Source organism: Neophocaena asiaeorientalis, unplaced genomic scaffold (genome assembly GCF_003031525.2).
Source record: "Neophocaena asiaeorientalis asiaeorientalis breed wild unplaced genomic scaffold, Neophocaena_asiaeorientalis_V1.1 scaffold138, whole genome shotgun sequence".
In the NCBI taxonomy this organism is placed as follows: Eukaryota; Metazoa; Chordata; class Mammalia; order Artiodactyla; family Phocoenidae; genus Neophocaena; species Neophocaena asiaeorientalis.
This window is the reverse complement of record NW_020172632.1, coordinates 6,705,870-6,732,204: the sequence shown is the minus strand read 5'-3', so window position 1 is coordinate 6,732,204 and position 26,335 is coordinate 6,705,870. Positions and strand designations below refer to the sequence as shown.

At 55.1% G+C, this 26,335-nt stretch overlaps 1 protein-coding gene across 1 annotated transcript in view; it reads left to right on the top strand.

The window, feature by feature from the left end:
• Nucleotides 1-26,335, top strand: part of SSBP3 (single stranded DNA binding protein 3) — a 159,723-nt gene that overhangs the window by 110,604 nt on the left and 22,784 nt on the right. The window contains exons 2-4 of the mRNA XM_024739245.1: nt 98-187; nt 22,163-22,243; nt 23,134-23,193. Coding sequence (XP_024595013.1) covers nt 152-187; nt 22,163-22,243; nt 23,134-23,193 — 177 coding nt within the window. The 5' untranslated portion in view covers nt 98-151. The remainder of the gene's footprint in view (nt 1-97; nt 188-22,162; nt 22,244-23,133; nt 23,194-26,335) is intronic.

Below are 26,335 nucleotides of genomic sequence, written 5' to 3'. Positions count from 1 at the left end.
TGGAGGACGTGGGTAGATGGCGGTGGGGTGGGGGTGGGAACTCCCCGTCTCTCGATGTGGGTGCAGCCTCTCACTTTCCACCTTCTCTTCCCCACAGAGCGCAGCCGCCGCCCCGAGCCCGGTGCTTGGCAACATTCCCCCCAACGATGGGATGCCGGGAGGCCCCATCCCGCCAGGTTTCTTTCAGGTACGTGCTGGGCCTCCATCCTTTGCTCCTTTCACTCCAGGCCAGGCCCCGGGCAGGCGGGAGGGAGGGAGAGAGAGAGAAGTAAGTGGTAGCTCAGTTTGCCATGGTCTAAATACAGTTGCTTTATGCTGGTTCAGACCCTTCCCATCCCGTCCCTCTCTCCACCCCTTCCAAAAACCGAGGAGGGGAGAAAAGAAAGGTGGAGAGCAGACACCCTCCTGCATGTGCTCTGTCACTTCTGCCGGAGTTTGTTTTCTTCACACCAGCTTCGCACTCATGACACAGCCCGCCCCTGGTCAGGGCTGCGGCGGGCTGCTTCCAAGTCCGTGTAGAGCTGTCTTTTAACAAAAGGCTTTTTTTTTCTTTTTTAAACAAGTAAACTGTTCTTTGTTTCTGTTTTGTTGCTGCTGTCGTTGTCATTGTTTACTTTGCCTGTCCAAACTACAAACCTTAGGCGTAATCTAAAAAAAACAAAAAACCCACCATCCTGGCAGGTCTGGGAATCCTTTCTCTCTGGTTAACCACTTGATTTTTTCCAAGTGTGATCACAGACGGCGTCCCACAAGCATCTGTGCCCGTGCTCTGCCCGCCAAGGCAGGAGCAGCTCTCATGTGGGTTGAGAGCCTGGTCTTCTCTGAAAGACACCTTGTTGGGCTGTCTGGGTGCGGGGTGTGGGGAGGTGGCTTTCTGATTTGCTGGGGGGGTGCACCTGCCTCCTCCTCCATCTCCGCTGTCCCCTCCGGGAACTCCTTGGATTTAAACCAGACTGAGACTGGGAAGGGCTGTCAGAGAGAGATTGGTGTCTGGGGCTGGAAGGAACTTTTATGATGAAGCTCTTGAGTGTGACATTCTTTCCAACCTGTCTCCGGCCGGGTTTGAGAATCTGCCTGAGTTCCTCACACCTTTTGAAAGGTTAGCTCCTCCAGATAAGAATATGGAAAGAGCTGTTGTCTAGAAGAGAAGGCAGAGATTTCCCTGTGTAGCTCATGAATTGAAAACTGGGACCAGTGAGGCAGAGTCTGAGGAGCCTTTGGCTTGGTGACAGCCGGAATTTCGCGCCGTGTGCATCTCGCCGTGAGCCGTGGGCCGCAGGAGGCAGGGGCTCCCTGGCACTGGAGGTATCTTAGCAAAAATGGGACAGGCACCTCTTGGGGATTTTAACGTGACCTCCTCCCAGGATGGGAGGTGACCTGGAAGACACTTCTGCTTTGCAAGGTCTCACATCATGGTTGATGTTAACTCCCAGGAGAGGAGGGTTAGGACATGCTACTTACCAGGCAGGAAAGGGAATCAGTGAAATATGGGTGTTCTCCAACAGAAACAGCAGGTCGCCTACCAAGATGGCAGTGAGAGGAGTGAGAGGGATTTAGGGATGGAAACTCAAGACATTGGATGGCCATGCATGTGTCTATATGCATTCCTAGCATATGGTCCACAATGGGACCTTGTCCCAGGGATGGAAATGGGTGTATAGGCTTCAGGTTGGACCAGACCAGGCCTTGCCTCGGGTGAGGCTTGGGGTAAGGCCACAGACATTGGGAAGAGGGGCCAGACTTCCAAGAGAGAGTGAGACGCTCAAAGCCTTGGAAATCCATGAACCCAAGAAAGACAGGAGCCTGACAGGCTTCTCCCTTTCCCCCAGAGGAGGAACCCAAGGGGCTACTGACTGAGAGGGTCATCCATGCCAAGGGGCAGCCATCTTCCTGGCCACTGCGGACTGGTGTTCTGTACCCAGCTGGTGGTCTTTCCCATGGTGCTCTCTCTGGTTGGGGCTTCTTTCCCAGGCTCGCATATCCTCACCAGTGATGCCATGGTTGCCCTTCATGCAGTGCGGATGTGGCTTTCCTGCCTAGTGGGCAGAGCTCACCCAGGTACCAGGCTCCACCTGTGTGCATCCCTCTTGAGGCTGCTTGCTGGCATCTGGGTGCCCAGTGCAGGCCACTGTGGCAGGAGAGGTGGACAACAGCCAGCTGTATTTTTTTTTAAATAGGCCGTCGTCTTCTTCTTTGGCCTGAGTCTGGGGCAAGGAGAGGCCTGCCTGCTATGTGGGCAGCTCCCAACTTCCTGCTTTGGTACAATTGTCCATGGTTAAGGCCTAATTCCAGACATACTTCTTAGGCCCTCCCACGTGACGTTCAGGGGTGTGTGGTCAGAAAGCCCAGACTGATTCCTGTCCTTATTTAGCCACTACCAGCTACCATCAAACAGAGGTAACTTTCGGATCCACCCCCCTTTTTTTTTTCTTTTTTAAATATTTATTTGGCTGTGTCGGGTCTCAGTTGCAGCACGTGGGATCTTCATTGCAGCATGCAGGATCTTCCGTTGCGGCGTGCGGGCTCATTGCTGTGGGGCGTGGGCTTCTCTAGTTGTGGTGCGCGGGCTCCAGAGCATGTGGGCTCAGTGGTTGCGGCACTCACAGGCTCTCTAGTTGTGGCGCACAGGTGAAGGCGGATTTTTTTTTTTTTTTTTTTTTTTGCGGTACACAGGCCTCTCACCGCTGTGGCTTCACCCGTTGCGGAGCACAGGCTCCGGACGCGCAGGCTCAGCGGCCATGGCTCACGGGCCCAGCCACTCCGCGGCACATGGGATCTTCCCGTACCGGGGCACGAACCCGTGTCCCCTGCATCGGCAGGCGGACTCTCAACCACTGCGCCACCAGGGAAGCCCAGAAGGCAGATTCTTAACCGCTGGACCGCCAGGGGAGTTCCTGGACCCACCCTCTTGACTTGAGGTCTTCTCTGATCCCCAGGCAGGGTGAACCATCAAGAGCTTCCTGGATCATTGAGCGGGGGGCTGTGTCCCAGCCTCTCTGCTTCCTGAGTGACTTTGGCTAGACCCCTACCCCTACTCCCACCCCAAGGGGCATCATTTCTCCATCAGTCAGATGAAGGTGGACGAGGTCCTTCCTGGTCAGGGTGCTGAACTGCTCATTCTGGGTCACTGTTGCGGGGAAAGGATATCTCTCTGGAAGGAGGTAGTGGCTGCCCATTTCCGGAGCAGGCCGGCTCCCAACAGGAGTATTAGCTATTGATTGCTGGCCCTGACCCTCGCGCACCTTGCAGGCAGCCAGTCTGATATTAGAAGGGAAATAGAGATGGTATCGAGGGTTTTATCTCCTGCCAACAATTGCACTTCTTCCCCTGCTTGGTCACGGCCTGGCAGGCAGCTCTGCTGCAGGAGGGGCTTTGCACCAAGGAGCCAGCCTGGCTTGGCTGATCCAGCTTTGGCCAAACCCTGTCCCAAGGCGGCCAGCCTGGTTTTCTGGTCAGGATTCCAACCCTAGTTGGTGCTAAATTTAGTTGAGGGCTCCAAGGTGGGTGTGAGGGACCAGCTTTTCACCCCCACTCCTGGCCCCTTAGAAAGCAACACAGAGGACTTACTGCTTCAGGCCTCTGACTGCCAGGCTGCAAGGCTCCACTTGGGGTCAGGAGGTTTGGCCATCTTCATATTAGGTCCCATCTGTTTGCTCTTCCTTATTCGGTGTTGGGGTTTCCGAGGCGGACAGTGCCCGTGGTCCTGTGGCATGAGATGTGTTTGGTAGCAAGCTGAGGGCTGACGGGGAGATGTTTTGGGACCTGACCTGGCCACACCTCACTATTGGGGAATATTGTGGGGTTCTACGGGTCATGGAAGACCGTAGCAAGGACATTCTAATTCTTTGTGCTCCTTACAAAAAGACTGCCTCAATCTTGGCATCCCCAGCACCTGGTGTGCACTGGGGACCCAGGAAATGTTTGAACTGAGTTTGCGTTGCTCGTGTTACTAGGAGTGGAGCCCAACCGGCCCCCAAGCTCTAGGTCCGGCATTCTGACCAGGCTAGGCGGGTCCAGGGGTGGTGGTGTGGAGAGTAGGGAAGGACTTGGAGTTCTGGAGCCCAATGACACGTGTTCTAGCCCCCTGCTTGTCCATGTGCTTGCTGAGTGACTTTGGGCAAGTTGCTCCCCATCTCTGGGCCCCAGTTTCTTCAGCAGTAGACAAAGCAGGGTGGACCAGATGGTCTCTGAGGGCCCTTCCCACTTGGATTTTCTGCTTTGGATCCAGATGGATTTTACATAATCAAGCAGTGGCATTTTTTTTTCACGCAGCTGAAGTCAGTTGGGCTGCACATCTGGCAAACTCAGCTTGGCTTTGGCCAGGCCTACTGGTCTGGGTGGGTCCCCAGCTCCTTGGCCCTAAGGTGGTTTGAAGGGAGGCGCCATCCAATGAGGATTTCTAGGTCCAGAGCTGGAGAACTGCAGGAGGGCAGGGGGTCACGGAGAAGGGAGCATTGGGTACAGGCTGTTTTTGTTCTTGTTTTGTTTTAAATTCCAATAATTGTTTTCAGTTATGAAGTGTTTTTGGACATGCAGCCTGCTTTCATTCTGATCACAGCGTTTCTGCAGAGGAGGCATGGCTGATTGGGAAAGTGAGACTCAGAAAGGTGAATGACCTGCCCAAAGTTATCATCCGAGGGCTGGAATCAGAGCCTAAACCCAGGTTCCTGGTTCCTGATCCTCGTGTTCTTCCACAGCAGTCAGGGTCCTAATGTAGATACATGTCTGATTGTCTAAGAGAAGAAGAGAGAATAGAGAACAAGAGAAAAGGGGGGAAAAATAATGGAAGGAGAAGGAGAAACTCTAGCCATCTTCTCTCAGAAGGAGCCAATGTTTCCATTCAAATGCCAGCAGAAGTCGTAGGTCTACAGACTGTGCCTTCTCTGGAAAAGACAGCCCTGGGGGACCCAGCTCCCTTTGCCAAGCCCAGCCCCTCCTGCTCTGAACATGCCTAGAGACTTTCCGCCACGGTGGGGGACATGTAGGGCTTGACATGTCCCCTGTTCCAGTGAGTCCTAGTCTCTGCTGGGCCAGCCCACTCACCTTTGAAGGAGGTTGAGGTCTGTCCCAGATAACCCCTCCCCATCAGTTACAGGGGGAGAGAGGAGAAGAAACAAATGATGTGTATAGCCCAGGAAGCAGAGAAATGATCCAGAAATAAGAGAGAGAGAGGTACACATGACCTTGGTCCTTTGCTGTTGAGATTATAGGATACACTTCTCTGCTTATCTCCCACTGGAGTAGCTGGGGTTTCTCTGGGAGAGAAGCAGCCTCAGGAGGTCTCTGATGACTGACTTGAAGTATCTGAAGTTCTGCCATATAGAAGATATTCAGCCCTGCCTCTGTGAGGTCAGCCCCGTAGATCGCAGATCCTTCTGAGAAAAGGAGAGGGAGACCACTTGAAGTCTTTGTAGGGAAGACATTTCTACCATCTGCTCATTTAATGATGAAGTAGTGAGCTCCTTGACACTGGTGGTAACCAAGCAGAGACTAGATGCCCAGCAGAGATCCTTGAGGACTGTGAGCCTTGGGTTGGGGTGATGTGTTTCCAGGGAAGATCAAAGCCCAGCAGATGAGAACATGCCGGCAGCAGCAGCTCGGGCAGTTCGCAAGAGCTGGCCCGTTTCCTGCCTTCCTGTCCAGCGGGAAGCAGGCAGCAGCAGAGTGAGCTGACATTCTTCCTGCCAGAAAGCTGCTGCAACAGGAAGGACTACTCTGTGCTGATGAGGGCAAGTCTGGGACTAGGGGAGACTTGGGAAGAATTAAACCACCTTGTTTTTGTGGCTTTCAAAGCCTGCTACTAGGGAGGACTTGACGGGTGAGGGCCCAGATCCCCACTGGACAGCTGGTGAATCTGAGGCTAGAACCATGTGAGGCCTGGCCCCGGCTTGTTGTTGGCTCATCGACCAGACATGGTCTCTTAAGGGCTCAGCGACCTCCCAGCCACCCAGCCGTGCTGAGCACTGCAGACTAAGGAGGCAGCCAGGGAACCTGCCCTCAGTGGCTCACACAGACTGTCTGGTGAAGGAGGCAGGGGTGATTACACAGAGGAGCCAGTGTGCCTGGGCGTGGATGTGAAAGGGTAAGTTTGGGATGGCAGGAGGTCCACACAGACACATGAAGGACTTGAACTTAAAGACAGAGGGGCGCCGTGGAAGGTCCCTAAGAAGGGGAGTGACATGGTCCCAGGAAGAGCACCAGTGGCCTAGAGGGGCTGGGCTCATGGCAGGATGGCCAGCATGGAGGTGTGAAGCCCAAGCTGTGGTCCCCATGGGAGGTGGTCAGGCCTGAGCTGGAGTGGTGACTGAGTGCGGTGGCTGGTGCCCCCTGCCCTCGACGGGTGACCCCTCGCTGGATGTTTTAGCTGGGGCGGGGGGCGCGGGGAGCAGGGCCAGGAGGAGACCTGCTTTGGACTGAGGTGCGGGGTAGGGCAGAGCAGGAGGCGGGTGTGGGGCTGAGAGTCAGCCTCTTGCCGAGTGTCCGGTACCTGCTACCCTGTTGGAGCCTTCCCTCTGCAGGGGACGAGACCCCGTATGTGGTCCCGGGGCTGCCCAGGCTAGCCCTTCCTGGCCTCCCCAGCCGTGATCCCGGGTCCTAAAGTGGAACTGGCTGAAGCCCTCTCATAGTTGCTGGTGGGACACCCTCCAGATCAGCGAAGGTGCCCCGTCTGTGATCTCATTTGCCTGTCAGGTAGGCCTGAGAGCTGCTAGCATTCCCACTGTCTGGGTGAGGAAAGCGAGGCTCAGCTTGGCCAGAGTGCTGCTCAGGGAAGAGAGGCCTGGGCGGGGTGGTGGTGTTCGGAGCTTCCTGATGAACTCCCTGTCTGCTGGGGAGCAGATTCCTCCCCTTTCTGGGCCGGCTCTCTGACCCCAGCCCCTTGCCCTGTCTCCTTCCCTGTGGGCGGAGGGGATCTGATAGGTGCACTGGTCCATGGGAGCGGACAGAGGAGCTGTGTCCCGGGTGAGCACGCGGGGTCCTCCGGGGGACAGAAGCACCCCCTCGTCCCCGCCCCTCGCCCTGCTGTCTGCCTCCAGCCTGACAGAAGGCAGGGTCACCCCCCGCTGAGAAGGATTAGAGCAGAGGCGGGGCGCCGCAAACGCCGGGCCCTGGGCCACGGCTGGAGGTGGGAGGGCTTGTTGTTCCCACCCCGAGCCCCCGCCTCTTCCAAACTGACTCGCTGCCTGCAACAGCGGAACCCCCCCCCCCCCCCCCCCCCTCCTCAACGGAACGCCCGACTTTTTTTCTCCTCCCGTTACTGAGATGAAGCCAGAGGCAGCCTTTAAGCCTGAAGACCCCTACCCTGGGAGGTGGACGCCTGCTTTGAGTGCAGCCCCGCTGTTGCCAAACTGCTGTGTGTCCTTGGGGGGCCACCCTCCCCTGTCTGGACCTTCGTTTGCTCATCACTCTAGCGAGGGGTGCCCAAGAGGCCTTTATGAACCCCTGCCACTCTGAAGCGTCGTGCACCAGGCTGTTCCTCCCTTCCCTGCCGTGGACCCACTCGCAGACGTTGCCCCACGTTCACCCGGCCTGTGCGGAAAGGCCAGGGCGGGAGAGAGGGGGAAAAAGGACTTTCTTTCTTGCCAACACTACCTCCACAAAGGTCAGTCTGTGCTCCCGCCCCGCCCGGCAACCAGCCTGGTGCCTAACGTCTGCCCAGCGGCAGATGACCGGCCGGGACTCCTAGCAACCGTGGACAAAAGGTTACTCCTGACGTGCCAGGCTGCCTCGCCCCCTTGCCCTCCCTCCTAAAAAGGGGGGAAAAAGTTGCCGCCGTGACCGGTGCTTGTGCCTGAGTGCACGCGTGGGCATGTTTGCGTCTGCACACGCAGACCGCCTCCCCCTCCCCAAAATGTGAACTCCACTCTCGCTGATGAAATGGAAAGTTGAACATAAATCAGCGTCTGCCACCCTGTTAGCTATGCATCAGCAGTCAGTGCCTGGGAGGTTTGCTCAGTAACAAAGCACCCGGCGGCTCCTCAGGCCTCGACCGCCCCCTGTCGTGGAGCCAGCCCCACACCCAGGAACGCGTGGGCTGCAGCCAGCCCTGCCGCCTGCCCCTGCTGCCCCAGACCCGTCCTGGCTCCAATCCCTCTCCAGGGAGAGGCAGGGGAGAGGCTCCGGAGGGACCCTCAGACGTGGGAGGCCCGGGGGCCGTGCTCAGCTGCTGCTTCTCCCGCCCCGGGAGACCCCCGGGGCCACGACCCCCCCGCTCTGGGCCTCTTCTCTTGAGCTCTAAACCGACGCCCGAATCTCTGACTTTTATGGATCTGATGCCCGAGGATTGGTGTCAGCAGTGCCTTCACCTCTGGTTTGTTAAGAGCTTGGGCTGGTTTATCCTTCTCCCCTTTGGACCTGGGTTTCTCTTAGAATTGCATTTCTCCCCCCGTGCTGGAGAGCTGCTCTGCCATGGGTGCCTCCGTTCCCCCAGAAGATTTCCCCACCTCTCACGGGTGGGGGGGCAGGGGGTGGGGTAGACCTTCCTCAGCTCTTGCTTCCTTCTCTACAAATCATGCTGAGGGTATTTTTCCTTTAAAAAAAAAAAAAATCAAATTTCTCAGCCCTGTAGCAGAAGAGGTTTGAGGAAGGGAATTCCAGCGGAATCCTGGAATTAACACACCTTGGCATTACGTGGATTGAGATAGACCCCCCTGAATAAGATCATGCTGCCCTGAAAGGAAAGTGCCCTTTGGGGAGTCTGGGCTGGGCCCAGGGCCTTGGGCCCAGACCGGGTGGTCAGAGGGCTTTCTCTCACCTTGCTGAGGTGCTCTTCTAAGAGCTGGGGACATAGCAGGAGACCCGTAGTGTGGATTTTGGGTTCATGTCCTGTTTCTGCCTAGATTAACTCCCCAGCTGACCTTTCCCTGACAAGCTCCTTCCCTTAAACGAAGGCCTTGGAATCAGTGAAACCCCTGGCCTAGGCCCACCCCTGGGTTCCAGGAAGCCCCATCTCTTGCTAAGACCAAGAGGGTGGGATTAGACTTTTTAAGAGCACCGGTGGGGCCATGGCTTTCATGAAGTGTCTGTTCCGTGCTGGGCTCTCTAAGGGGCTCCCTGACCCTGGGGACACCACTTCAGCTGTGTCTGCAGTGGAGGGGAGCAGAGGGCACCCAGCTGCAGGAGAGGCCTGGCCAAAGAGGGTTGTCAGTGCTCAGTGGCTGTGAGCAGGGCCTTTGGAGCAAGACAGCCCACTGCCACTCCTGGTGACGTGTTCTGGGCGGGTTATCTGAGCTCTCTAGGCACTGATCTCCTCGGCTGTGCTGGGAACCAGTCGTTCGGCACATTGCAGTGCTTCTTTTTCAGAGCGCTGGTGAGGATTGACTATACACATGCACGTATACTCGTGTTCAGTGATGGTTTATTACTGCCGTGGAAACGTGACCCAGTGTTGACCAATGGTCAGAAGCCCAGCGGTTGGGCCCTTGGAGCTCCCACGTGCCTGTTAGTTCATCTGCCCCCGTGTGTCCCATCCCTCCCTCACCCTCTCTAAACGTGCTTCCTGACAGCCCTGGGGTCATGCAGCCTGGGTTGGCACGTTGGTTGCCTTGGGAAAGTCCATTAAACTCTCTGAACCTCAGCTGCTTCACCTGACAGGTTGGGGTGAAGATATACCCCCTACCTCTTGGGGCGGATATGAAGACACCACGAAATGATGCCTGTGAAGCCCTGCCTGGCGCGGGTAAACACTCTGGCTCCTGTGTTGTGGATACAGGCAGGGGTGTCCTGGGCTGTTCTTTTCTGCGAGCTAGAGGCCAGGATGGAGGTAGGTCTTCAGCTCAACCAAGAGCAAGTGTCGCCGTGAGTTTTCTTCTTTTTCCATAAGGAATCTCAGGCTCAGTACAGCCTTGGTGGCAGTGAAGTGTGGGAGAGGTTCGGGGTATTCTCGAGATTGATTGGCTTTTTAGTGCTTAACCCTTCGGTTAGACTGACGTTTTTGGCACCTGCTAAGCACTGGGTCTTATTTGGTCCTCTCACGTGTCACCTTCCTTAACCCTGCCCACGTGGCGGTCCCCTTGGGCCCTGCCACCTTGACTCCTTGTCCCTGGTCCACCGACAGGAGCTGACGGGGAGGTGGAAGCAGGAAAGCAGGTTGTATGTCCAAAAGCCTCTGGCTCTGTTCCTGCCAAGCTCATCAGGGTGAGCTTGCTATTGTGAGTTACTGTCAGCTCTTCCCCCAGGGGGCTGGGTCTTTGCTTCTGCCGTTGTCCCTCGGTACCCACGGGGAGATTGGTTCCAGTACCCCTCACCGATACCAAAGTCTGTGGATGCTCAAGTCCCTTACATCAAATGGCCAAGTGCAGTCTGTCTCCCTGTCGTCGGGTTCTGCCTCCGTGGATATGGAGGACTGACTGTACTCCTGAGTTCTGTCACTAGTGACTCACCTGGGTATCACTGGAGTTTCAGTTTCCTCACCTGTGAAACAGGAACAGCTCTACCTGCTTCACCGGCTCTGAGTTTGGGAATGTGTTCAGAATGAAAGGCAGATCAGGTGTCTGCACAAGGGCTCCTTTCCAGGGGCTGGTTTCTGGGCATCCGTTCCACGTACATCCAGGAGGGACAGCTCTCCGCCTGGCCCTGCTGGGCTCCCAGGGCTGGGAGGCAAGGCAGTCCCTGGCTCCAGGTGTTCCTGGTCTGCGTGGCAGACTCCAGCCTGGGCTCCCTGCAGGTCAGTGGAGTGGCTCATCCCCTCCGTCAAGTGGTCTTCTTCTTGTCAGTGGTATCCCTTCGTTAAAAGAATAAAGTCCAGGCTCTTTTTACGACATCCAGACCTCTTTGTGATCTAGCCCCTGCTACCCTCACCCCGTTGTTGAACCAGCTCTTGGTTCCTGGGACAAGGGCCAGAGCTTTTGCTCTCAGACCCAGCCCTGCCCCGCCCAGCACGTCTGCAGGGCCTCTTCTGCAGATTGCAGAATTCTCCCCTCCCCTTCTTGAAGCCTCTTCAATATCGGGTCATTTTTATTCAAGAAGACTTTGACAAAGTCTTGTCCCATCCATGCCTCAAGGTTAAAAAATGTACACCCAAAATGTGAATCTGATTAAGTGCCCCTTCCTCAGATCAATTATAATATCTAACTCTGAGAGACTTATTCTGGAGTTATGGAAAGGGTCTAAGAGTTTGGAGACTTGCAGTCTGTTCTGGGGCAGTGCCTTTATCTTTCTGGGCCTCAGTCTGCCCATCAGAAAAATGTAACGTTAGAAGGAGTAGACATGGGAGGTGCAGTGGTAAACAGAAGAAGCCCAGGCCCTGTCCTCTGGGGGCATCAAGGGCTTTGGGGGGCAGAAGAAGTAATGGAGCACTTCAGGGGCCAGATGGCTTTTGTGGAGTTGGCTGAAGAGCACCCCACATCAGGTGGGGTTGGTGAGGGCCGTGAGTCCAGCCTGAGACTAGCTCAGATTCGGACGGGTTACATGTTAGTGGGCAAGGGGGCAGCTCCCTGGGAGTGGGGTAATAGGAAGGTCTAGTCAGGGAAAGAGGGGCTTCCTGAAGGATTCCTTGGGGCAGGGAGGATCTGAGCACAGCTCTGTGTATCGGTAGCTGCCCTGTGGTGAGGGCTGGTCCCCAGCACTGGACGAAGTACTGGACGCTCGGTATCTGTGGCTCTCTGTGGGGTGGCCTGTTTTACAGGCGAGGTTAGGGAGTTTGGGAGGGGACTGCAGACGTGCCCCTGGTCCATGAATCCAGAGCTCTTCCACATGGCTGCCCCTCGTGTTGCCACTGAGGTGCTCCAGGTTTCAAAGCCCACTGCCTGGGTGACAGTGGGCGGGCTTCCTCAGCCCGTCTCTCCCCAGTGTCCTGGTTCTTTCCCTCACCCCATCCTGTTGCTTCTCCTTAGCCAAGGAAGGAAGATAAGATCTTGGGCCATTCCCCAAGCGTCTCAGGGGAGAAGAGGCACGAGAAACCACCCATTCATCCTGGAAGCCATAAAACTAAAGGGGAAACCGTGGCCAACTTTCCTGTTTTCCTTCTCAGTCCTCTTCTGCCCAGTGGACAGTTGGGGTTGAATTCTGGCATCTGGATTTATAGCTTCCACAGCCTTGGTCTCCCTGTCCTAGTTGGTAGGACGAATCTGTACTTTTTGGATCGTCTGTCTAGGCATAAGGGGGTAGGGCAGGAAGGCTGTGTGCACGCGTGTGCCGGGAGAGCTTAAAGTCGAGCAGGAATTATCTGGGTGGACGAGGCAGTGCCTTTTTAACATGCACCTCGCCTTCACCGTGCTGCCGTGATGAACAGTGGAGCCTGAGTGTTGGCAAGAGGTGGCGTGGAGGCTGGCAGGCAGGAGCGGGATGCGTCTTTGCAGCCCTGTCCACTTTCAGCGCAAAAGGCAGTCTTTTGTTGGGGGTTGGGGGGGAGATTTGGTTCTCTTGGCAAGGTAGGCGTGTCCTCCCTGTGTTCTGCGGGATTGGCATGGCTCTGGATCCTGGGTGTGTCTCTGCCTCTCCCACTTACCCACGGAGCCGGTCTCTATTGCAACCAGTAGACGTCTGGGAGGAGAGAGTGTGCTATCCGGATGTCGGCCAGAAACCCACATGGCTGGGACTGGGTCTTGGAAACCCTCGCCAGCATTAAAGAGGGCTGGCTGTTCAGGGCTGTAGTGTGGCTTAGTGGCGGAGCAGGTACACACTCCATGTGTAGTTAGCAAGAGATGCGAATTAGCACCCCAGTTGTGAACTCACTTTTCCAGTGGCCACAGGTCTTTATTTCTAACTCAAGGAAGGGCACAGAAACGTCTTTGGAAAGGAATGGGATGGATGTGTGCTTCCCAAGACATAGGTCTGATCACCACTCCCTTGCACGAGCTCCCAAAGGTGAATGACCCCACTCCTCAGCCTGAAGGTCCCAGCCCCAGGGTCACCATCTTGTGCATGAGGCACCCCCCCCCAGCACCACGCCCCCTCTTGCCTCTGCCACACAGATGCCGATCTCAGCCCAGAAGCCCCTTTCATTTCTGCTCTGCCAGAGGACGCCTGTTCATCCTTCCATGCCCTGCCTATGCAATGTGATGGTTCTGTAATCGCACACCTGGTACCTGCCTCTGTTGGAATGCTGCTGCGGTCACAGTTAAACCTTGCTATCTCCACACTGCCTGGGACTCTCTCAGGGAAGGCCAGAGTACTGCTTATCTTTGTGTCTCCAGCGCTTAGCACACACTCAGCCCTGGGTGCTGGGACCCAGTGGCTGGGTGCACTGCCAGGTGGACGTGGGTTCTGCCTATAAGTTCTGCGTATTAATGCTTTTTCCTGTGTCCCTGGAAAGAGTGCTGAGTTCTGTGGACAGAGGCACATACAAAGAATCTTCAGCAGGGAGGCCTCAAGGGTTTAGCAGCAGCGGCTGGAAGCAGTGTCGCCTCTCCTTGCCCCTCCCCCACCCCAAGCACAGCCTTTCAAGGTAGATAGAACCCTTTCCTGAGGTAACCCTAGAGAATTCTTCTGAATTCACTGCATAGGCGAGGGTCAAACAGCATGAACCTGCTGAAAGAATTCAGGGTTGGAATCAAGTCCCCAGAACGTTTTGTGCTGGCGAGCGAGGGAAGAGTGTGTTCCCCAGCATTGTGGCAAGAATGAACGCAGGGAAGATGGTTAGCAAGAAGATGTTCTGGGACCAAACAACTGGTCATGAATGCTGGTTATTGTGTTATAGTAGTGAAAGATCATCTTGTTTAAGACCAATGGCCCAGAAAACCGGGGCTCAGAGATTGGTCACATGGCATGTTGGTGGGGGAACCAGAACTCAGGTTTGCTGACCCCGGATCCGGGCACTCATTCGCTTGTCGTCAGTGGGATAGATCCTGGCTCTGGTAAATAATGCTGTGTCGCTGGACTTCAGTGTTCTTCTTTGTAAAATGGGGTTAATTTTTGCTTCATTTATCTTATTAAAGAGTTGTGAGGTTAAAATCAGAAAGTAGATCTAGCACTGTTTTGCTTTTCCTTGAGAATTTAAAAAGACTCCAGTTTTTTCCCTCTTCAGTCTTGAAAACCATTACTAAGCTCAAGGGTCAGCAGACTTTTTCTGTGAAGGGCTGGATAGTAAATATTTCAGGCTTTGTGGGCCATCTGATCTCTGTCACAACTGCTCAACTGTGCTGATACAGCATGAAAGCAGTCTCAGACGGTACACAAATGAGCGTAGCTGTGTTCCAATAAAACTTTATTTACAAAAGCAGGTGACAGGCCAGATTTGGCCCTGAGCCATAGGTTGCCGACTTTTTCTGTAGCTCAGCCACAGTGGTGGCCGTGCTCTTGGGGTCCTTGTGCGGCTGCTGACCCCAGCCTCCACTCTGGGTGTGGTGCAGGGCGCCAAGCCAGGACTTGGGACCAGTGAGCCCACGTCCCTGGGGCTTGGCTTTCCCGTCTGTGCGTGGGGCTGGGGCAGACTCAGGGAGCAGCATTGGGGGGGCCTCTGGTTAGGTCTTGGACGCCGCCTGTACTTTCATTTGCCATGTTTCCTCCCTTTGTTTTGAAAACCGTCGCCTGCTGATTCTGCGTCTCTGTCTCCATGGGACCTCTTGAGTAAAACATGATCTGAGTGCCTCCTGCGGGGTGTCCTGGCGGCCCGTCCCGGGAAGCCAGATTCACAAGCGCACAGACCTCTCGCCCTCGCCACCTGCCCAGCACTGTCCTGGCTCCTCGGAGAGGCATGGGGAGGAGGGGAGGTCAGCTGGGGCCTTTGCTCAGCCGGAAATCAATGAGTCTTTCGCTGATCCTTGCACATAGTGGTCCCCGGTGGCTTTGAGGATTCCTGAGGTTATGCCGAGGTGACTCCAAGGGAGACACGTCGTATACTGTTGCTCCTCTCACTGGCAACTTCCCCACCATCCCAGGAAGATGGGCCACCACCACTTGTCAGACCTACCTTACCTGGTGCCCACGGAGGGCCGTGATTGCTGTGGGCTCATCTCCCGGAGGCCGGCAGCCCCCTGACTGTGAGCTCTCAGGGCTGTGCTGCAGCCTGGCCATAGCTCCACGGTTGGATGTGGCCCAGCTCAGCCCCCTGTAGCCTTGAGTTGGTAACTTTAGCTCTGTCTCCAGCCTCTACTGCCCACGTACACACGTGAAGATGCCTCTTCCCCAGAGGGGACAGATAGAAGCAGGATAGGAAGGCAACTGTCCGAGTCACTGACAAGTTCGTTCCCATGGATCGAAATGCAGAAATAACTTTTTCTGAGATGAGCTGCATGTCAGCAGCTCCTTGACCCCGCCAGGTGGTCAGCCTCCTGCCACAGGGAGGCTATGGGTGGAGGCACATCGTGTTGACAGATTTGGGATGTCAGTGGCACACGGGCACACCTTGGCCCTCTCCCCAGAATGGGCTTATGGCATTTCCTGTCAGCATTCGTGTCCAAGGAGCAAATTGGATTGTCTGTTGCATGCCTGTTGCCATGTGTATAATTAATGTAATTTTATATTCACTCAGTTACAGTAACACGCCCAACGGGCGGATTGCACAGGTCACCAGTAATGCGGGTCATCGTTTCCTGCTGCCAGTTGATGAAACCCACCCCTTCATTCTTGTCAGACCACTGGCCAGTATCCCCAGGAGTCGGGGGCTGGGGGGAACAGGGATGTGTGGAGCGTTTTGTTTCTTAGCAACCTAAAACTTCAAGTCCCCTTTCCCCAAAGGCCTTCTGACTAAAGGCAGATTTGGCCTTGATGGTAATGACGGGGTGTTCAGCTGTTCCCAGAGCACTCTCACAGCTTTTCTGCAAGGAGAGTGTCACCTGGATTCTTCGCTCCTTACGGAGGAGCAGCCCCGTGCCTGGGGCTGTCAGGCAGGACTCCAGCCCCAGTGCCATGGGCTCTAACAGCCGAGTTCTCCCCACTGGCCCACCTCTGCACCCAGAAAACCTGGGACTCAGTCTCATCTCTGTTTCTCTTGGGAGTCCATGATGTCCAGGCAGGTTGAAGGCAGCTTTGGGGAGTATGGGATGGCATTTGGCGAAGGAGCCGTGAGTTTTGGAAATACTAAACTTAGCATATAGCTTTTATTACCTTTCTCCTTAAAAAAAAAAAAAAAAAAAAAAAAAAACAGATTTTCTTTTTTATTTGGTTTTTAATTTTATGGCACTGTCCTCCCTCACTCCCAAGAGTCTTTAGCTCAGAGGACCAGCGTGGTCATTCCTGTTGTTACTAACGTTTCCTCCTGGTTCCTTTTTGGAACCCAAAAGTGTTAGATGTGCCCACCCAGGGGCTGGCAGACTGTGGCTGAGGGGTCCGCCTGCTGGCCACGCCTCACTGCTCTGCTCAGGCCCTGCCCTGGACGTCCATGTGGGGACTGAGTCACTGCCCTGGAGGAGCCCGCGTGGCATCCACAAATAAGGCAGGATGTCCAAAGAGGATGCACCACGTTTGGAGTGCACCTGGCTGGGTAGAATAGGCCAGGCTTCGCAAAGGAGAATGTGTGGGCTTTCAACAGGCTGAGGAGGGCGATCCCACAGAGTAAGTCTAGCTCTCGCTTTCCCTGTAAATGGGCTGTGAGTGGCTCTGGAGCATCAGGCGTGGGGACTGTGGAAGCTTGGGGACCTATGCCTAGCACCGTCAGCTGTACCACCTCCCTGCAATACCTGTAGAATATCCCATTTTCCTTATGAGGAAACCATACTCACAGCATGTCCTGGAGGAGCTGGGATGGATGCCAGGAAGCTTTCCCCATTGTGCACAAGCATGTCTGTCAAGGATAGCTTCGGAGGGGGGAGTGCATAGGTGGGTCCTGCAGACGGTTCTGAGGTGCTTTTCTGCAGAGACCTTGGATCTGTTGTACTCTGCTCCCCACCACGTCGATGATGGCACAGGCACTTTCACTCAACTGTCAGCATCTAGGGTTTTAGTGGAATGGTCCATAGCAGAGACTCCCCGGGCCCTGCCTAAGTGGCTCTCGGAGGCTGCCACCCAGTGCCGAAGTGGCAGGAAAAAGAATAAGGAAGTGCGGGAGTTAACGTATTTCCGTAACGTCTGAGGGGAATGGCAAGTCCATTAACAGGGTCTGAGGCAGAGCAAGGCCCAGACAGGAAGTGGGCAAGTCACCTTCCTTTTCCCAGATTCAGTGGCAGGGATTTCCCGAGTTGGGGTGTCCCCTCAGCACAGGTCTCCTTGCCGTCACCTCATGGAGGCAGGACTGTACGATGGAAAGAGTTCTGACCCGCCAGGGGCCCCCAGTTCTCATCCCAGCTCCCTGTTGGCCTCCGTTCTGTGGCCTCCCTGAGCTTTGGTTTACCTGTCACCTTCTCTTGGAACCCATGGCAGTTTAAACCAACACTCCAGCCTGTTTGTCACTGTGTCCTCATCCTTCTCCCCAGCTAGCCTGGGAGCTTTCAGGGCCAAGACGAGTCCAATGCACTTATGTGACCCTCCCTCACCCCAGCATGGGCTGGCCAGACACATGGAAGGTCAGCACCCAGGATATGTATGTGGGTGAGTGGCTGGATGCACCCACAAGTCCTTCAGCCTCTAGGAGCACTGCTCACGGGCTTGTAGAATGGTGGACCAGCTAGGCGGCCCAGGACTCTAGAATCAGCCTGGACCCACCACTTAATAGCTTTGTAATCCAGGTCAAGTGGCTTCGCCTTGCTGAGCCTCAGTTCTGTGGCTATATAAAATGGAGCAGTTAAGAGCCCTTCCAGTGAGGAGTTGAGATGACATGAGCTGATGCAAGTGAAGGCCGTCTGTACCGTGTGGCAGGTGTGGCTTCGTTATTATTACTGTAATCGTTCCCATTTCACTCATGAGAGAAGCGCAGTCAGTGGCAGAGTCAGGATTTGAACCCAGTTCTTTCCAAACCCTGTTTCTTTGTCTGCATGGATGGGGACGTGATACCATGAAGAGAGCGAGCCCTGGGCTGGAGTTAGGTGATGTGGCTCAGCTGCCAGCTTCATCTGTGTGGCCTTGGACAAATCATACCCCTGTCCTGCGCCTCTCTTCTTCCCCATGAACGAAGAGCATTGGAAGCAGTGATGATCTTTCAGGGCTGCCAACAAACAGGTGACTGCTGGGCAGGTATGGTTCTCCCCAAGCTTCTGGTGGGACCCCCCAGCCTGGTCCAGCCCTATATTCTGCTCACCTCAGATGTCTGCCCGTATCCATGTCTCTGGCACGTCAGGAGGGTTGATAGGGCAGCACCTAGGATGAAAAGCCTCCGAGGTCTGTGAGGGAGATGGTCTAAATGGAGCTGGATGCAGAGGGTCATCCTGGCCAAGCAGGCTTCCAGATGCACCTATTTTGGGTTCTTCTAAAGCTTTCAGCAAGTAGAAGCCAGGAAGGCCCCACTGGCAGTGTGAGGGCGGGTGGGAGGGGGGAGAGTTGTCCTGTGTGAGAACACTCGGTATTACCAGCTTTAAGACTCCCGCCCTCTCTCACCTTCCACCTCTGTCCTCTCCACCTGCCTGCCAGATCTGTGCAGCATCTGGGGAAGAGAAAAGCCAACATCCCAACAAAGGTCAGAATCTTAAAACAAGTTCTTTTTTTTGTCTGCCTCCTACATAGCCTTTTGCTTGAGTGGGTAACAAGTTGAAAAGACTAAAGGTCTGTTTTCTCTAAACCTACCTGTCAGTCTCTTGTTGAGAATGCAGACTAGAAAGAGAAGAACACGTTTTTGTGGTTTAATAAAGCACAGGGCAGCAGATGCCATACCTCCTCATGGAGATGGGCAACACGTCTGTCATCATCTTTACACGAGCAAACATTTTCCCACTGTGGAGCCCCGTTCTCAGCTCCTGAGAACAAGCCAAGTGTGCAGGGCCCTCCCTGCGCTATTGCATCCAGTCTCAGGGACAGAACCCGGACACAGATACAGTGACGGAGAGCTGTCAGGCTGAGTGGAGGTAGCAGAGATACAGAGGATGGAGATTTGGGAGGATGTGGGTGACCCATTGGCAAAGGTGGGCGTCTGGCTCCACGTAATAAAAGCTTTCTGGCTGTGACGTTCCCAGTAGTGCTGGGGGCCGTGCTGGGAGGTACATAAGCAGAGCCTGGGCACCCTGACTGGGCCTGGGAGAGGAGCTTCATGCCCTGGGAAGGTGAACGCTGAGCTGTATCTTCGCCTGTGTCCAGACTGTGGTGGGCTTTTCTCTCTGGGTGACCGGCTGGCCTGGGCTAGGGTTCCCGTGTCCTCGGCACTCCAAACCCCAGCTCCAAGTCAGAGGAGAGACTTCAGAACCACTGCCCCCTCTCAGGGCTTACCAGCCTGCTCCCCACAGCTCCCCCCGGGACAGAGAAGTTGCTGGGCTAGGGCCTCTAGCCTTAGCTAGAGGAGTAGCAGTAAGGGACCAGCCACACTCCCTTACTGCTACTCCTTGTCATTTGTCCTGAAGCAGCGGCAGGGAGGCCAAGTTGTTCCCCGCCCACTCATTAGGGCCCAGGCAGCAGGGTCCTGCAGAGAGAGCTTCTGGGGGAGGTGCAGAGGTGAAGCACACACGCCAGCACTGCCCTCTGGACCTCCGGGGGCCCAGGCAGCCGGAATGCAGGGCCAAGGGGCAGCTTGGAACGACAAGACTCGGGTTTGAGTGCTGGCGCTCAGCAAGGACCGCTTTGTGCCCGAGGGGCTTTGCTTACTTTTTCTCTGATCACTCAGAGAGTCAGCTGCTCCTGATCTCCCCTGGCTGCCGGGGTGCACAGGTGTGAGGGACCTGCCCGAGCCACACCGCTGGCCCTGAGGATCACCATGTTACCAGGGCGGGCGGCGAAGGATTGGGAGGGAGGAGGCACTCCTTCCTGCCGAGAACTGAGGACCCGACAGAAGGCCTTTGCCCCCTCTTGGAGACTGGACCTCACCCTCCTCCGTTCTCTTCACTTTCCTTTTTTTGGGGGTTGGCTTCGAACTATCTTCTTTTGTTTACATTGCACCCAAGTTTCATGGCACAAAAGACTTGCAGGTGCAAATGTGTCCCGCCTTCATTAACTTCCCCTCCCTTTTTAATTTATGTGATTTCAATTTTCCTTCCCTGTACTGTTAATTAGGGGACCCTCTAATCAGTGCCATTATCACAGTGGTATTCATGTTTAGGAAAGCCGCTAAACAAATGCTTGCAAAATTGCTAAATGGCTAATTAATGTCTGTTAATTAAGAAAATTGCTCATGGTAACAAACCATGCCGCTGCTGGCAGCCGCTAGAAAGACACACACTTGTTGAAATTAGTAGCGTGGCAGGTAGGGGAACATCTGCTCCGCGGAGCTTTTGGGAAGTGAGCAGCCCCTCACTTGGCCGAGAAGCTCCAGGCCTGTCCTGGGCACGGCCCCCTCTCCTCTCTCTGCACACCTCTGTCTGTCTCCATGCCCGCCGGCCCTCTCCCACCCCTCCGCCCTCTCCCAGCTCCGGGCTTTGCTTCCGGAGCCAGCAGCAGGCTGCGCAGCCTGGCTTCGAGGGAGGAGGCTGAGGAAGAAAGCCCTGCCTGGGTCTCTCAAAGAGCCCTTCTCCCTCTCTTTCTTAATGAAACCACACTCATCCCCCACGCGTGTTTTGAATTTTTCTCAATTTCCAAGGGTAGCAGCACAGCCCCCAGTGCAAAGAGTGAATTAGGGTGTGCCCTCATCAGCAGGACCGGCCCCCCACTCCCAACGTCCCGAGTGGGTAGCAGGGCACTTCCCTGACTGGATTTTCATGCTTTTTGACTGTGACCTGCAGTAGAAAATACATTTGACACAGTGACCCAGTACACACACACACACACACACACACACACACACACACACACACACACACACACGTATATTTATAAACAGAGATTAATGAAAAGTATCTGCCTTAAAACACACAAGGCTGTCCAATATTTTCTATTCTTTTTTAAAAATTTATTGATTTATTTTTGGCTGTGTTGGGTCTTCGTTGCTGCACACGGGCTTTGTCTAGTTGCGGCGAGCGGAGGCTACTCTTTGTGGCGGTGCGCGGGGTGCTTCTCGTTGCAGTGGCTTCTCTTGTTGCGGAGCACGGGCTCTAGGTGCGTGGGCTTCAGTAGTTGTGGCCCGCGGGCTCAGTAGTTGTGGCTCGCGGGCTCTAGAGCGCAGGCTCAGTAGTTGCAGCACACAGGCTTAGTTGCTCCGCGGCATGTGGGATCTTTGCGGACCAGGGCTCGAACCTGTGTCCCCTGCATCGGCAGGCGGATTCTTAACCACTGCGCCACCAGGGAAGCCCTCTATTCTGCTTTTTATCGTGTTCCGTGTTTTTAAAAGCAATGACTGCAACCCACTGAATTGATTTCACCATCCACTAATGAGCTGCAGCCCACGGTTTGACCAACTCCGTGGTTTAAGGGAATTCATCTGCTCATCTCTTCTGTGGGGAGTCGAGGCCAGCATAGCCCAGGGCTTCAGGGGTCAGCTTGGGATGGGGGTGGCTGGAATGGAGAGCCCCGTCCCACTGCTCCCGCACACACCCGCTCAGGTCTGGCTGCAGGGGTCAGGGTCAGCCTTGGACCCATTGGGCTTCTCCTCCTCTCTCTACCATCTACCGGTTATGTGGCCATGGCCAAATCTCCTCATCCCTTGAGACTCAGTTTCGTCATTGGTGGAAATAGGAATGCGAAACCCATGTCACGGGACCAATTGCAAGTGAAGGCGTGTTAATGAGTGCGCTGAGTGGGCGCCCGGTGACCGTCTCCTCCTCTTGTCCCCCATGTGTTCAGTCTCTGGCACCACCTCGCTCCTCCTGTCTGTTCCCATTCATCCATCAGGGCCCCTCCCCTCGGTAGACTGGTCACCCGGTCCTGGCCCACGACCCGTCTCCATCTACCCAGCCCAGGAGCTCCCAGAGGGCAGGGCCTCCCGGTCCTTCCGCAGCCGCAGCCCCCCTCCCCGGGGGCGGCTCATGGGTGCCCTGCAGGGTGGGTCAGTTTCTGTGCGTCCCTGCGCTCCGCCCCCATCTCAATCAACGTATTTAACATGGCAAACTCCGCTGCAACGGCCCGCCCCCTGTGTGCTTCCACAAAGGAGCTTGATTTTATTTGTCGTGCCTGTAAGTCCCCCGTGAATGTGTTTTATCAGCTTCTCTCCCTCCTGCCCGCCGTTCACACCGTTGAGCCGGCGACCCAAGCAGCAGCTTGCACCTCCCCGCCAACCAGAGCCCTCCGCCTGCACGCCCGCCCGCCCTTCGTTTTGGTTTAATTTTTGTTCTTTTAAGCTTCTCCTGCGCTTCTCCATGTGCTGTGATCTATAACCTGCCTCTACTGTCTGGCCTCACAGGGTCCTCCGGGGTCACAGCCCTCGCCGCACGCACAGCCTCCACCTCACAATCCCAGCAGCATGATGGGACCCCACAGTCAGGTAAACGCACTGTGGCTCGCCCGCCCGCCGGGGGGCGCGGGGCACCAGGAGGACAGAGCCAGCAGAGGAAAAACAAAAATCAAAATGTGCTCTAGCCATTGCCTTTGAGGAGATTTGACCAAGGAGATTTTTCCCCCCAAAATATATCTTTTTTTCCTAAAGATAGTCTTCATTCTTTGGACATCACATCCCGCTTGGATATGAAACCAAAAGAAAAGGAAAACTATTTCTGTGACCTTGTCAGCGGCCTTTGCGTTTTTGTCTTTTCCTCTCACTTTTGGTTTGGTTTTTGAGTTTGGTTAACCATTGTTTGTAACCAAAGCTGCATCCCTGGCCTTTTCTTTGTGCACTCTCGCTGCTGAGAAAGCTTTCTTGCCCATTCCCCCGCGCCCCACCCCCACCCCCCGCATTGAGTTAGGGCGCCCGCTGTACCCTTACTGTTTTCATTGTGTACCTCCTCCCCGGCGCTCCCCTTCCCCACCCCCTTTGTCGGTGTTGTGAGTGCGTGTGACCGCGCGTCCAGCTTTGTCTGCACGCTTGAAAATTTTCTGTACAAGTCCCTTTCCGATTCTTTCACTTGCCCTTACCAAGAGCAGAGGTCTCCTCCTTTGCCCTGCATTGCTGTAACCGTTCCTCCGTGTCCTGTGCCGGGTCCCAGTTGCTGCCCCGGCAGGCATCCAGAGTAGATCTCCGCCAACAGGTGCAGGGTATATGCACCTATCACTCCCTCCACCCAAAGGAAGTTTTGCCCGGAGGGAAGAGGCCACCGGGAGGAAGAGAGTTTAAAAGATGACTAGTTGTAACAAAACTGGACTTTGTGGAGAGGAGCACATTTCTGTCTGTCACCGCTGAGTGCAGGCTGTCATTGAACTAATGCCCTGTAATTGCAGCCTTTTATGTCACCGCGATACGCAGGCGGCCCCCGGCCTCCGATCAGAATGGGAAACCAGGTACTGTACCTTTTCATGTTCTCTCCCTTCACTCGGCCACCCGTGAACCCGGCTGGACTTGGACTCAGATCACAATCTGAGAGAAGGGCTGGGAGGTGGAGGGACAGTTTTAATGTGGGAGGCTTATAAACAGGTCCCCATGCAGCCCCTCTCAACATTTCACCTGCCTCTACCGGTGGGCTTTGGGCAGCCAGTTCTGGAGCAGCAGGCGGGGAATGCAGGGTTTCCACTATCCTAGAGAAGGTGGTAACGCCCCAGCCCCTCCCTTCCAGCCCCTTCTTGGAAAAGGGTCTTCCTTCTTAATGAAGTTAATTGACAACGTGCATTTTTTCCTGGAAGCTTTTGAGAATTGCCAAGGCTGGTAAATATAATCCTGCTATTAAGGGGAGAAATGGCCAGTAGGAATGCTTAGATCTGGAGCCTGGATGCAGCAAGGAGGACATTTGTAAGTTTTTAAGCAATGTCTGCCTGCTTCCCAGACCCAACTCAGAATAAGAAAGGATTTGTTCATGTAATTAGAAAAGTGGTCTGCTTACGGGGAGGGGTTTTCAGCCTGGAGTTGTGGGCCTTATCCTGGCCCATTAGGGTTGGCAATTCGAGGTGGTCTGGAGAAATCGGTCCCCAGCTGCCCTACCTGATTCAGCCCATCCAGGGGCAGGAAGAGAGCTGCAGAGGTAAAGATGAATTATCTTCTTTTTAGGGTAGACAGACTTAAACTTTAAATAAAAAATCAGGGAAATTTATTTCCATGCCCATACATCTTTGTATACATAATTCTTAGAGTGACCTTGCAGAAACCCTTCAGAAAGTCTGACCAGCAGTGCCAGTACATCCAGCCCTTGTTTCCTTTGGAGATGGGAGTTAGGTCACCAGCTAGATTGGCATTACCTGAATGTGATCCCTTTCATTCTCAAGACTCTGCAAGAAAACTCCTGAGTGAGACAATACAGGGACTTTGGAGAGATGCTCATAACCAGGGGACTCCAATTTTAAAGTTAAATAGCCTACCAGTTTCCACTAATTTTTTTTCTCCAAAAATCTTTTCTTTCCTGTTTTCTCTGACATAAAGGGGAAAAATTCGGACAATAATTAAGAGACCCAGCTTTTTGAGCAAAGAGGGACCCTAGGATATATCATAGATGAGGAAACAGAGGGTCAGGGTGGAGCAGTGACTTCCTTAAGCGTCTCAGTGAGCTGGGCTCATGTCAGTCTGCAGCTCCCGGCCCAGTGCTGTTTCCTCTCCACCTCGCCAGGTTCAGTTAGCTTTCATAGGTGTAAAAGTGCTGCCCCTTGCCTTTGATTTTAACAGGCCATCGAGTGGGCCTTCTCTGCCATCACATGCACGGACCCCAGCAGCAACTTTCCCTCCTGCCCACCCAGGGCTCTCCTTAGCCCAGACTGGCCTCTGCCCCAGGGGCGGAGCAGATGCTTCCTTATCATAATTGTGGCCCTTCCTCCAGCAGTTAAGGGACACGAGAGGAGACGTTTGTTTCTATTTATCAATTAAGCGTGAGCAAGTGCCCAAGAGGGCACGTGGAGAATAAATCCATCATCTGTACCTCGCATTACAAGTCAATCGGGCCAACCTCCCCACCACTCCCCCGTTGGAAATCTATACCGATTTCCAGCTTCCTGTGGACTCAAGACATTTCTTTCCTCCAAGGGGGGATGTGTCCCTGTCCCAGGAACTGCCCCTGGGCATCTCTTGGAGAGTGCCTCAGTTGGGGCTGCTGTTCCACAGAAGCCTCTATGCCACCCATTAGCTCAGCCTTCCCCAGGGCAGGAGGAGGAAGCAGAAGCAGCTCAGGCCCACGTGACCTCCTGGGTTAGGGCAATGAGAAGGGTACTTAGGGAGACCGGGAGCTCAGGGTCGTTGACCTGGCCCTAAAGCCTTGCAAGGCCGTCCTCCATCTGCCTCCCTGGCTAGGGGTTTGGCGCCTTGTACAGAGAGCATTGTGGTGTTTCAACCCAGGGTAGATGGATGGGCGGTGAGCAGTGGGGTTCAGCAGGGTTAAGGAGAGGAAGGCTAGAGTCTGGGGTTGTCAGGCAGCCCTGACATCACATCCCAGCGGAGCCCCTACCGCACCCAACCCATGGACTCAGGCACGCAGCTGAATGACCCAGCAGATTCTGGTGGGATTTGTCCGTTCACTGGGCAGACACTTCCTGCGCCTGCCCCATGGTGCTGTAAGCGAGGCGCTGGCCTAGTTTCAGGAGCCTGTGGGACAGCCCCAGAGCATCTCTCTCCCTCCCCAGCAGGCCCCAAGGGTGTGTGCACGGCTTGTGCTTGCAGTCCCATATATGAGCCGTTATTTTTCTCCTTTCTCACGCCTGAGGGCTTCAGCCCTTGCAGTGCGGCCCCGTTTACCTTGGTTGTTGCACTCCTTCCTTCCCTGGTAGAGGAGGCCCAGACTGCCTCATTTCAGGGTCACTCCAGTGAAGGAAGTGACTCCTGGGTCCCTTCTGGGCCTCCGGGAAGCCCTGCTCTGCTCCTGAGTTCTGACACACAGCAGGGTTAGGGGAACCCAAGGAAGAGCCTCCGGCCAGAACTGGTGGTCAACACTGGGCTACCTGGAGAGGAAGTGGTTGTCCAACCCCCTACGGCCGCTCCATCAGAGTTAGATGGGGACTTACCAAGGCCCGGGGTGGGGGGTCTCCCGGCACCTCAACATCCCAAGAGCCCCCAGACCAAACAGCCTCAGTGGCAGGTCTTCCTGTGTCCTCTCGGAGTCCTGAAACCAGGCTTGAGAAATATCCCAAACCCCCAAGTAGGCAGACACAAACCAGCCAGGTGATTGAGAGCTTGGGAACTCGGGGGAGGAAGCAGAGCTGGGAGAAAGCAGGAGGTCGGAACAGTTGAAACCCAGGGCCACAGAGAGAGACTCTCCGCAGCCCCAGGCAGATGGAAGCAGCAGGTGCCGGATGCCACTTCTCAAGCAGCAAGTACCCGCAGGCTTGCATGGTCCTCCCAGAAGCCTCCCCCTCCCCAGACACACGCACACACCCCGTTCTGAAGCTAAACAGTGAGAAGCTGTCCCTTTGTTTCCCACCACCTCATTCCAGAACTGGTTTGGAGTTTCCTGTTGGGCCATCCGCTCCCCACTCGGCCATCATCCCCACAGCACAGTCGGGGCTGGGGGAC